This window comes from Boleophthalmus pectinirostris, unplaced genomic scaffold (genome assembly GCF_026225935.1).
Source record: "Boleophthalmus pectinirostris isolate CB_2022bp ecotype Guang Dong unplaced genomic scaffold, ASM2622593v1 HiC_scaffold_2, whole genome shotgun sequence".
Classification (NCBI taxonomy): Eukaryota; Metazoa; Chordata; class Actinopteri; order Gobiiformes; family Gobiidae; genus Boleophthalmus; species Boleophthalmus pectinirostris.
The window spans coordinates 21,055,030-21,067,197 of record NW_026571152.1 but is presented as its reverse complement, the minus strand read 5'-3'; the positions used below and the strand labels follow the sequence as shown (position 1 = coordinate 21,067,197).

The 12,168-nt window shown below is 40.5% G+C and overlaps 1 protein-coding gene across 2 annotated transcripts in view; it reads left to right on the top strand.

Annotated features, from left to right (window-relative positions):
• LOC110169565 (DNA-binding protein RFX7) overlaps positions 1 to 9,499 on the top strand; it is a 20,010-nt gene extending 10,511 nt beyond the window's left edge. The window contains exons 2-8 of one of the 2 annotated variants that reach the window (XM_055155118.1): positions 1,565 to 1,651; positions 1,788 to 1,910; positions 1,981 to 2,101; positions 2,489 to 2,569; positions 2,657 to 2,816; positions 3,186 to 3,481; positions 3,605 to 9,499. In XM_055155118.1, coding sequence (XP_055011093.1) covers positions 1,801 to 1,910; positions 1,981 to 2,101; positions 2,489 to 2,569; positions 2,657 to 2,816; positions 3,186 to 3,481; positions 3,605 to 6,886 — 4,050 coding nt within the window. In that variant the 5' untranslated portion in view covers positions 1,565 to 1,651; positions 1,788 to 1,800 and the 3' untranslated portion in view covers positions 6,887 to 9,499. Of the gene's footprint in view, positions 1 to 1,564; positions 1,652 to 1,787; positions 1,911 to 1,980; positions 2,102 to 2,488; positions 2,570 to 2,656; positions 2,865 to 3,185; positions 3,482 to 3,604 lie in introns of both variants that reach the window. The other variant, XM_055155117.1, reaches the window with a different exon arrangement.
• The last annotated feature ends 2,669 nt before the right edge of the window (positions 9,500 to 12,168 follow it).

Below are 12,168 nucleotides of genomic sequence, written 5' to 3'. Positions count from 1 at the left end.
AGTTACCTAAAATTTCCATCAAAACATTACTGTTCTCTTTGGATTATTATTTGTAGAACATGCTGTGTTGAAATACTAATATTGTACCTTAAATGACCCCTTGCAGTTTGCTTTTCTACATTATTATCAATGTAAAAACGAAACAAAGATTATTGCAAGGAAAAAAGATATAAAGATTTTGAATTAAATATTTGATTTCTTTTATCTATCATGTTACCATTTCTGAAGTTTGTAACCACTTTTATTAAATCAATCTTTCTGAATGATAAAGTTTAAAATTGTATGAAGTAGTATAAAAAGTTCATGTGGCATAAGCAGCCAAAACACTTTAACATTTAGATTTACTTTTTTGGATTATTAATTGAATGGAAATAACATCATTTGATTCTAAAACGGTTATCATTTTAGTTTTAGATTGTGACCTGAATAATCACGATAATCAATTAACCAAACAATCTTGACATCCTCTACACCACAAAATTATTCCAGTGAGAGCAGTGTTTTAATATTTTGTGAATATATTTATAAGATAGACCTTGTTTCGTAATCATTTATTTCAATGACATCTAAGCAACTATATAAAGCTTGTGTCTATTTTCGTCTTCCAAAAAAAGACTTCATTTTATTGATGGTGATAGTGTCTCATACTGTTTTGGAACATTGAAGAAAGTATAATATTTTACCACCGCATCAGGAGAAAAGGGATGAAAACTATATATTATGTATTAATTGACCATTTAGTACCAGTATACATCGATTGAACGAGCAATTAGTTTTGTCCTGTCTCTCCATATTTTTCAGAAATAAAGTACTTCTTTTGTAGAGAACATTAATTGTTTTTTAAGGAGAAATTGATTATTACATACATTATAAATTATTATACATGAAAAAATTGTTACTATATGCACTTTATCATAAAAGGTATTTAGAATATTAAAATGCAGTGGTTGTCTAGACAGAAAATAGGCATAATGAATTGATGTGATAATGCATGTCTATTACATCAGTTACTATGATGAAGATGTGTGAACCTAATAAAATTTTTGTTCAAGCCTTTTAAATCTTTAAACCTTTTCTTGTTTTTTTTGTTTTGTTTTGTTTTTTCTCCAAAATTAGTGAAATCCAAATTACAAAGTGTAAACCCCCCCCCCCCCCCCCCCCCCCCCATAGCCACTGTCTGTAGTAAATAGTGTTTTGTTGATGCTGATTGGCTGACAGCTCTCACCTCATTCATTCAAGTACTCGTTTCCTAGCAACAAAGGGCAAATAGAAAAGGAAGTGTGAAGATGAACCCATTCTTGGAAAAGCTGCTAAAACAGAGGGTTCACAGATCAATAATGAGCAGGCTGTTTCCACTCTGCTGTACCTGGCAAATAATTTTACATGATATACAATACACACATACTGTGTATTTACTTGTTTAGTAGTAGTGATTTTATAAATAGTTATGGCAATGTAATATTTTCTATATAGTGAAAAGTATGTTGAATTATTTAATTATTTAAATATAATTGACAAAAATATATTATTACATTTTTACTGATTATCTTTTTTTCTGTCTACAGCAAGATGTTGAGAAGTTTACAGACATCGAAAAACTCTACCTCTACCTTAAGTTGCCTTCTGGTCCCAGCAGTGGCAATGACAAAAGGTATTAACCCTCACACACACATCATCACAAACAACAAAATACAGATTTATGTGATTACAAACAGGTTTGTTTATATGAATGAATGAATTAATTTATAAAAAAAGAAATAAAAAAGACACATTTTTATGTTTGACAGTGACCAGAGTTCCATGTCGTCGAGCCGTACTCAACAAATGTATGCTTTCAACTGGATTCGGAATCACCTAGAAGAGCATCCAGAGACGTCCCTTCCAAAGCAAGAAGTTTATGATGAATACAAGTGAGTAGTTAAGCATGATTTTTTCTGATGATTGACCATTTTCTTACGGTGTTATTTTGTTACCCTAAAGGAGCTATTGTGACAATCTTGGCTACAATCCACTGAGTGCTGCAGACTTTGGGAAAATCATGAAGAATGTCTTTCCCAACATGAAGGCGCGTCGACTGGGCATGAGGGGGAAATCCAAATATCCTTTTATGATATGCATCAGATGATTGTTGTTATATTAAACATCTTGTCAGCTTTCAAATAGGGAAAGCTCAGAAGTAGAACATTTGCCCAAAACCTAAAAGGCTGGTGGTTTGATTGGTGCATTGTTGCCCTTGCTCATGTATGAGTGTGTTTGTGTGAAGGTGTGATTGTTTCTTTGGGCAGCTGTGGCTACAGTATTTTACCACCACTGATTCTGATTCAGAAATGACAGAATAGATGGAATTGGAAAAGGTCTTGGAAAGGTCTCAGTCTGCGTACTGAAGGACTAATTATAGAACTAATTGTCTATATCTGCAAAAACATAAGTAATATTTGATGGTAATTACTACTACTCATTCAAAAAGCCTTAACTCAGTCCTACATATTGTTATAGCGGGTTAAGGAAGAAAGCTTTTGTGCACATGCCATCTTTACCCAACCTGGATCTCCAAAAATCTGGTGATGGGGTGAGTACACTCATAAAGCCATACTCACAATTAAATACATTATTATGACTCTTTATCTATCTCACCTGCCTGTGTTTTGGATCATAGTGCGAGTTAATGGAGCCCAGTGGTCAGTCCCCGAGTGCAGAGGATGAGATGCGGTCGGCGGCTTGTGGGCTTGTTTGTGAGTGGGCACAGAAGGTCCTCAGTCGTCAGTTTGATAACGTTGAGGATTTGGCCCGCTTCCTTCTCAACAGCCACTACATCGGTACAAAGTCTATGGCAGCACTTACTGTAATGACGGGAACACCAACAGGTACAAAAGAGTTGGTGATTTAGAAAAGTTTCCTGTTGCATGCTATCTAAATCCATTTATATTCATATATTTATTTAATTACAAGAAGTATTCATTAATTTAAGAAGTTATTTATTATGTTACACAAAATTTACTTAGAGAAATAGATAAATTGTGCCTAGTAAGTGCAAAGCTAAATAGGCATCTCATCACATTTCTGTTATGTTCTCATCCTAGTGTACAGTACATTCATAACAAATAATGCGTTCATACATTCAAGTTGTTCGTTTTTATAAAAACAAGGTATTTTGTAAGAAAATGTGTTTTTTATCTGTTATCCAGGAATGAAAACGCCAACTCCAGCATCCGCGTTTGTGCCCACAGCAGAGGCAAACTCTTTCCAGCCTCAGGTGAAGACCCTGCCCTCTCCCTCCGTTGACGCAAAGCAGCAGCTTCAGAGAAAGATCCAGAAGAAACAACAAGAACAAAAACTGCACTCCCCTCTGCCCAGTGACGCCCAGGTGAAGAGGACAGAGGCCAGTACTCCCGGCCCAACCATCCCCTGTGGCAGCCCCGCTCTGCTCTCCCCTCAGCCAACCATTGGCATTGTAGTAGCAGCAGTCCCCAGCCCAGTCACGGTAACTTGACATCTTTATTGTAGTTTGCTACCTATTACCTATTACATTTTATTAGTATTATGGCCATATGCATTTATGCATGTATGTTTATAATACTACTATTTTTTTTTCTTTTTCCCCTAGGTACAGAGAAATAGGCAACTGATGACCTCACCCAGCCCTGTTGGGACAGCAGAAGGGAAAGTGTTGCCTGTTAACTTCCAAGTCGTTACACAATCTATCAAACAATCACCCAAAACGCCTCAGAATATTTCGGCCAGTCCTGTGGGTGACCGCCTGGCACGACACGGGACGAGGTACGCTCAAATCCTGCCCAAACCCTCCGCCACCAGCGCCATCACCCTGCGCTCCCCTCCCACGTTACTCATCACCAACAGCCCCATAAAGACTGTAATGCCCACCCCCCACGTTAGCTCAGTCAATGTGGTGAAGATGACGGCCATCGCTCTGGCTCCTAGCAGCAGCAGCACAACTGTGAGACCAGCCTCAGCTGGAGTCAACACCACTGCAGCATCTGAGGATTCACAGCCACATCAGCCACCTGCCGTCAGAACGAGCATTGCACCTTCAACTTCTGCTCTCTGCACTGACCCAAAGCCTGAACCTGGAGACATACCTGCTACAGAGAAAATGGCTGTGAAAGAGGACAGAGTGGCCAAATTTAGAGCAGCCAGTGAACCGAGCTTCCTGGTGAAGTGTTCCCCGGGACCAGACAAAGGAGGGAGGCTAAAAAGTGACTCCATATCCTCTGCTTCTGTAGCTGGGACTCAGGACAGCAATAACAGTAACTGCCATGACAGTACCTTGTATTTGACTGTTGATAATCAGAACTCCAATGGCAACACGTCCGCCAATGGCTCCTCTGCTGTTTCTCATGCACTCAAAGACTCTTGCCCAGACACCAAGAGCCCCCGAAAGCGCACAGGCCCGGGCGGAGAGTCGCCTGTGATTCCTGTCAAAAGGGTTTTCATCTCCCAGCAGCCTCTGGCTGTAGTCGACAATCCCAAACCTGGTGTCAGTGCTGCAGTGAAGAGGATCCCCCGCCCAGGAACACCCGCCCGACCAGAGAGTGCCCCCTGTAAAGTGACTGTGAAGCAAAGCCCCATAGGACCTCCACAGATTCTTGCACTGTCCGATTCGCCCATCACCCACACTCCGACTGTTGTTAAGCCACAGGCCTTGGTTTTGGTGAAGCCTGAACAGGGCTCTCTCAGCAGTAATGCCACTGCTGCTGCCGCTGGGAGCTCCGCTGTTGACCAGGCTTTACTGCAGCAGATCACTGGAGACCCCCGTGCCATACCAGCCAACTCAGGAGCACACGACGCCTCTGCAATGAGTGACCTAAAGAGCACAATCTGGGAGGAGGGACAGCTTGATGAGCTTCGGAAACAAGCGTTTGCTCAACAGATACCAGCAGAACACAAACAAGCCCCCACTGACCAGCTTTCCATTATATCTCAACCTGCAGAGGCCTCAGGCCAGCTCACTCTGACACAGGAGATGGTTGACTTTGCAGGTTCTCAGTCCAACATGGACTACTTTCCCTTCAATGATGATGACATGACACAAGATAGCATTGTGGAGGAGCTAGTCCAAATGGAGGAGCAGATGAAACTGAAAGGTTTGTTCGGTGGTTGTGTTGAAGTGGCACTTCAAGGCCAGACCCAAAATAATCAGACCTCAATACTTAATACTCATCAGACAGGCACTACCTTCTACCACTCTGCACACAGCAGCACCACTCCTGTTCAGACACCCACCCCAACCCCTACGCCCACTCCGACACCCACCCCCACGTCAGAGATGACATTGGCACACACGCTGACCAGAGAGAGCCCCTGCTCTCGTATGGCCCCCATCACACCTGTAGACAGCTCCATGGGTCGCCACACACCAATCAGCACACCTCTGTCCAACTGCAGCAGTAGTGTGCCTCCCAGTCCAGTCGAGTGCAGGAACCCTTTTGCTTTCACACCCATCAACTCCAGTATGACAGGTTACCATGATGCCAGTATTGTGTCCAGTAGTCCGGTTAAACCCATGCAAAGGCCAATGGCGACACACCCAGACAAGGCCAAATTAGAGTGGATAAACAACCGTTACAACAGCAGCACTAGTTCAGGGCCCGTGAACAACCATAGCATTGGCATTCTGCCTAGTTACCAAGACCTGGTAGATGACCAGTTTCGCAAGCCACATGCCTTTGCTATCCCAGGCCAGTCATTTCAAGCACAGTCCCGACAGGATGCTGCTCACCTTGGACGTTTGACCCCAATCTCTCCTGTTCAGCAACAACAGCAGCAGCAACAGCAGCAGCAGGCAACAGGTGTCACCACTCCCACTAAACAGGAGAGCTTTGCTGTCCCCGCCCCTTTGGATAACAAAGTTTCCACCTCCTCTGCATCCAGTACTTTCCGTTGTCGAAGTGTTAGCCCTGCAGTTCGACAGAGGGACTCTGGTGGTAATTCTGGCCCTCCCACCACACCCACCAACACAGCCTCAACAGCACGAGCCGTTGTGTCACCCTTTAGCTCCCCCATCACTTCTGAGGTGCTAAGCATCCTGTCCAACTCACAGGCAGTCAGCTCGGTCCACAGTATGGTGCAGAGGAGCCAGTCTGTACCTTTAAACATTATGATGCAGAGTGAGATGCTGCCGGTGCAGCAGAGTAACACCGCCAAAATAACGAACGTTCTCCTCAGTAAGATGGAGGCCGACGGGGATGAGTCTGTTCGTGGCCTGGGCATTAACAACCTTCCCTCCAACTACACTGCGCGCATGAACCTCACACAGATCCTTGAGACCACTCCTGCCTTCGCTGGAGCAGCTTCCCACCAGAGCCAGCTGCCTGTCAGCTCCAGCCCTGCTGCCTTCGAGCTCCAGCAGCACGGTTACCTCAGCACGGGCAGCGGAGAGACGGCCTTCTCATCCGGGGAGGCCCAAGCACAAACGGGGCCGAGTGAGCCGGAGCCGCCCCCGCCGCTCCAGGACAGTCCCACACAGACACAGCTCCTCCTCCAGAGCACACCGCAGCAGGACGCGGAGGATGAGCAGCAGCAGCTGGATTTCAACAACACTGTCAAAGACCTGCTGGGAGAGGACGGCCTGAATCCCAGCTCTCAGCTGGTGGGGCAGGTAGCGTCCGAGCTCAATGCAGTAGCGTCGGATTTCTCCAGTGACATCAGGCTGCCCTCAGATCTGTCCAGTAGCATCACTGATCTCAATACGCTAGACACCAACCTGCTGTTTGACCCGAACCAGCAGCAGGAACAATATGAAGACTCGACACTGGAAGAACTGAAAAACGACCCGCTGTTTCAGCAGATATGCAGTGATACTGTGAACTCTGGTTTTGACTGGCTTGAGAGCAAAGACCAGCCAACGACAGTAGAGATGTTGGGCTAAGGATCTTTAATTCTATGTTTGTTTGGTGCATATGTAGTATATCTGTTTTCTTAAGAATAGTTTGTTGGGATTTGTCTGGACTTTGCCATTAGTTCTGTTCATAGTGCCAGAGTCACCAGAAAATATCTACAACATTTAGTTACTGCTCTACTTTTCATTTGTCAGCCAGAAAATCCTCCACATCTTAAAATGAAAACATTTGAAGTATCATAATTGTTTCTACAGCAACATACAAGTGCAGGCAAGTATGCTATGAACATTTAAGAGAAACAGAATCTTCCATGTTATTTCAAATCAATAATGCAATATTTGTGTTAAATTGTTATTTAAATTTGTAAGTAGAGAAATTGGCACAATACGTCACCAAAAATGTATGCTATACCTTGTGTTCATTGTGTGCAGTAGTACAACTTTAATCAAATTAGGTTAAAGTTTATGCACAGAATAGCTGTAGTACATTTGCCTGCCATATCTTAATATAAACGGTAGCAACTTTTGCTGCCAGGTGCTGAATTTACAACATAATCTTTATACTTTATCATATACCAAATCAGTGGAAAGCTGATTTACATCTAAGCATTGTCCAAGTGTGACATTTTCTTACTGTTTAATATCTTAAAGGGAGTAGATGAATCAGTAGGCAGAAGATGGGAGTTTTAGGCCGCTTTGTGGACTAATACATTTAAAGGAATCAACAACTGGCTGCCTTATCCCCAAAGTCCATGGCCTTAAACCATCCATAGAGATTGACTGTATATAGTACAATGTCAAAGTCTGAACCACCCAGAGCTTCATCATATCAAGGCAGCTGTTGCTCTGTTGATCTTTTCACTACTATTTCTTGTTCTGTTTTCTTCTGCCGTGTTACCGTGTAAATGTTTTTGTATAGGTTGTGTGCCCTAATGGAGATTAAGGAATTCAATATGCTCATTATTCACCCAACCATGGAAGGCACACATAGAGTCTTGAGATTTCCTTTGGCATGCTAGACTCCCAGCGCAGATTATATTATCAATGGTATGGAGAAGGCTTTAGTTGTAGGCTTTAGGCTGAAACCCTGTCATCTGCAAATCAAGAGGAATCCAGCCTTATATCCATACCAAAGATGATTTTTAATACCATAAGAGATTAGTACATCTGAGGAACATAAAGAACAATGGGACTGGGCTGCCTATGAGATATTTAAGAGTTTAATTAATTAAGTTGCATAAATCTTATGTACAGTATGTAAATTAGTGAATCGGTCACTATGATTTATAGGTAATCGTGGACCTGAAAGCATGTTGAAACCATCACTGCTAGCCAGGTAGGCTCCGTGATACAGTAGGATGCTTGCTTGAGTTTTTGGCTATCGTCAATGTTGTATAAGTCATGTTTAAGCTCCATTTGTAAATAGAATAGATACATAGAGATTTGATGTATCAAGACACTATATTATGGCCATTATTCTACCTAATTATGTGCCATTTAAAAGAAAAAATCATAACAGATCTATAGTCGCAAGATACTGTATGTTGTGTGTTACATTTTTGGCTCGATGTGTTGTAACAGTAATGCTGTCTGGTCTCGCTTGCTGATTTTACTTTCTTTTTGTTTTCTATTCAAAGATAATAGGTCTCTGCAGTTGCAGAAGTGATGTTTTGCTTTGAGCAGGATCAATAGCATGGTATATTGAGAAAAAAGTTGTGATACTGTTAGCTGGTTCAGACATCTCTGTGACAGACTTTGTGCTCGGAGCCTTTGAGCAGACACTGGAAAATAACTATTACTCATGTTTCAACTCTGGAGGTTCACCTTTTTGCACTAAATTTTTATGACACATGGCTTTGACACATCTTAATGGACAAATGAAATGATGGATGCCCGTAAAAATGAATAGAAAATATATGGTGAGTAAGGAAATTGTCAGTAAATGACTAATTGTCTTGTAGCAAAATGTGCATTAATCTCAGTGAGATACACATTTCTTACTCATTCTCATACATGAGAATATAAGCATTGAGGGAAAAAGTTGAAAACCTTTTGAAACCTACATGCTCATTATGTTGATAAATGATTGTACGCACGCACGTGTGATGATTTCTGTTGTATTTTGTATTCTTGATAACCACTGTCTTCTGTGATTTGGGCAGGTTCTGTTAAACCAGACTGGCAGTGCTAGTTTCATGAGTTACATTACTTTTGTTGTGTGCTGTTTACTAAGTTAATGTTCTTAACGTTATGTTGATGACTGTTTTGTTGTTTGTTTATATTTTACATATTTTGTTTTTGCAAAAAAAGCATTTGTGAAGAAATTTTACATTGTTCTTAACTTTTCTTTTACAACAAGGCACTGATTTTTGAAATTTGGATGAAGGAATTGCACCTCTTATGAGTACAAGAGCTCCATCAAGCAGTGACTTTGAACTTTCCCTTTGACTGACCCAGATCCAACTGTTTGACTGTCCATTTCTACAGTAGAAGAACCCTCCTCTGTGATGTTGTCTGGTGTACTGCTTAATGTACAGTAGCTTGTTAATATTGCAAACGCGTTGTTTCTTTTTCAATGGAAAGTACTCACTGGTGAGATTTTTAAAGTGGTTTTAAAAGCCAATAAACTTTTTTAAAGAATGATTGTGTGTGGTTTATTGATAATAACTTTTATGCAGCAAATACAATGACATTTATTATTGGCATTAATATGGTTCTTTGTCAGATACAGTTGTTTCCTATTTAATAAAAAGTTTATACCAGAATCTGCTTTCTGTGTTTTTACATAAATAATAATGACTCTACATCTTGTAACTTTATATATTATATTTGAAGTTAGTTGGTCTGATCCCCTTTTTCTGGTGCATGGTAGGTGGCTGCAGCTTTGGCCTATCACGATAAGAGATGCAACAATATTTGGGGCTCAATATTTATCCTATATACCCTTTCTTCACACTAGTGGGGGAAATTTTCATATTACAATAACATTTGAGCTCAAAAGAGTCAAATAAATGCTTTCTGTGTCTCATTCCAGATACTGACTGATTAATTGTTTCATTCTTCTATTTATTTGTTGCATCGATTGTTTTTAACAATATTGCCCAAGAGTTATTGTGGAAGTGTTACAATATAAACATTTATTGGGATATTTTCTGAAGCAATACATTTGTTATTATGACAGACCTAAAACTACTAAGATTATATTTATACTATTTTATTTATGTCATTGTCTTTTTTGGCTGAACTGAAGCCTAAATCAATGGTCCTGTGACGTAATAGTATTGATCTTTGCTTACTCTATTTATTTGCCTTTGATTCATTACCATACACACTTTTAATATTTTCACCACCAATTCAAAGCCTGCATTAAAACCTTTCCATCACTGTCTTGGCAAAAGGTTACAGGTCACTGGCTCTCCCAATGACCCCAGAGGGCAGTTGGGGGTGGCCTGTCCCAAAGACAAGTTTTGACCAATCAGAGGCGAGCATGAGCATCCCCTGCTCTGCTTTCCCAGGGCCTAGAGATCTTCATACATGTTAATGACCTTAACCCTATTGATCATGGCCGAACAGCCTATGACCTGCAGCCATGTGCAGTCCAGGCCAGCACTAACCTCCACCTACGCACCACAACAGAAGTGAGTCTGCAGATTTCACAATAGGAGAGAGATAAGGGATTTTGTGTTTGTAAACAATGTATTGATAGTAACTGAATGAACAGCTAAGGCCAGAGGGGGCAGTTAAAACATTGTACAACAAAAATAGTGATCTAGTAACCTATGTACCCATATAAGAACAACCAATAACACGCATTTTCATTGTGGTCATTTCGTGAATACCTCAGTTTGGAGCAAGACACAAATCAAAATTGCAGATTGAACGGTTGCTATCGGAGGTATATATTTTAATGTCATACATACTAGCCTAAACTTCTCCTCTTCATGGGTTCTTATTATGAAACTGGCTAACCTTACAGTTTTAATCAAACTAATTATGCAAAATTTCATGTGAATCTTGACAACAAAGAGTACATTCACATTTTTTAAAAACTGCTGATTAAACATGAACATTGTCACATTGAGTTTTAGACTTCATTCTTTGTCAGTGCTCTTAAGTTACTCTACACATTACCTCAAGTACAACTTCTTTATTATCTTTATCTGTCTTGTTTTTTCCTATCAGAAATCTTTAATAGCATCATCTAAAATCCAAACTATCGAGTAAACACTTTACGACGTACTATAAACAACAAGCTATTGGTTTGTGGACATGAATTATGATTTTAACCATAAGGATCGAGATGGTTAAATCAATTGTCGGCAGTAATCAATAGATAATTACACTTGGCTCTCCTCACTTTGATTGCATATTGGAGTGCACAGATGCATCTTAAAAACCATTACACAAGTATACCACAAGGTTACTATTATGATGAAATGTATGTAGGATCCACTAAATGTGATTTTGCTTTATCTGTGTGTATATAGTGCTGATTCGGCAGGTTTGAAGTCACAGCTGGAGCCCATTGTGTAACTATTCAATGACAGGGAGGCAGAGAGAGAGGGAGAGAGAGACGGTCATTGTCAAAAGGCACGGTCGCCCGATCAATATTTGAATTCATTAAGCAGCTGACGTGCAGCCATCAATATCTCTTCATAATTACCAGCTTCTGTTCAGAGCAGATGCTGTCCAATGACCTTTTACCAATCACCCCCACCCGACTGATCATTCACTTTGGTCTGTGTATTTATCTGTGCATTTATTTGTGTATATGTGGAAAAAAACTAAACAAAACAGAAAACAGGAGCAACAAGAGTAGAACATGTAGGAAGAATACTACAAATTTACCACAATGTTCACAAATTGGTATTTTCTTAACTACCTATAGCAATTACTTCAAATATTTTAGTGCCAACTTTTACATGCTGCCAGTGCCACGACAACATACTAAAGGTCCTATTACTGTTTTGATTACAACAACAACACCAAGTATAGGCTACTAGGTATTCTACTACTACTGCTACTACTACTACTACTACTACTGATATATCTACTAAGCTCTGCCATTCTCTAATTGTAATAACCACTGCTCTGTCCATTTTATCACACTTTTAACTTAAAAAATGCAAGCAGTATTTTCAAGAAAGAAATTATTAGTTTATTATTTGAGTAATATATCAAAAAGAAATCTTGGCCTCTCAATGTTCCAAGTGCTGTCCTTGTCTGCTTGAATTTATGAGGAGAGTAATAACAGTCTAAAAGTGCAGTACAGTAAAATATAGGCCAGGGAAAATATTATATAACCTCCAGGT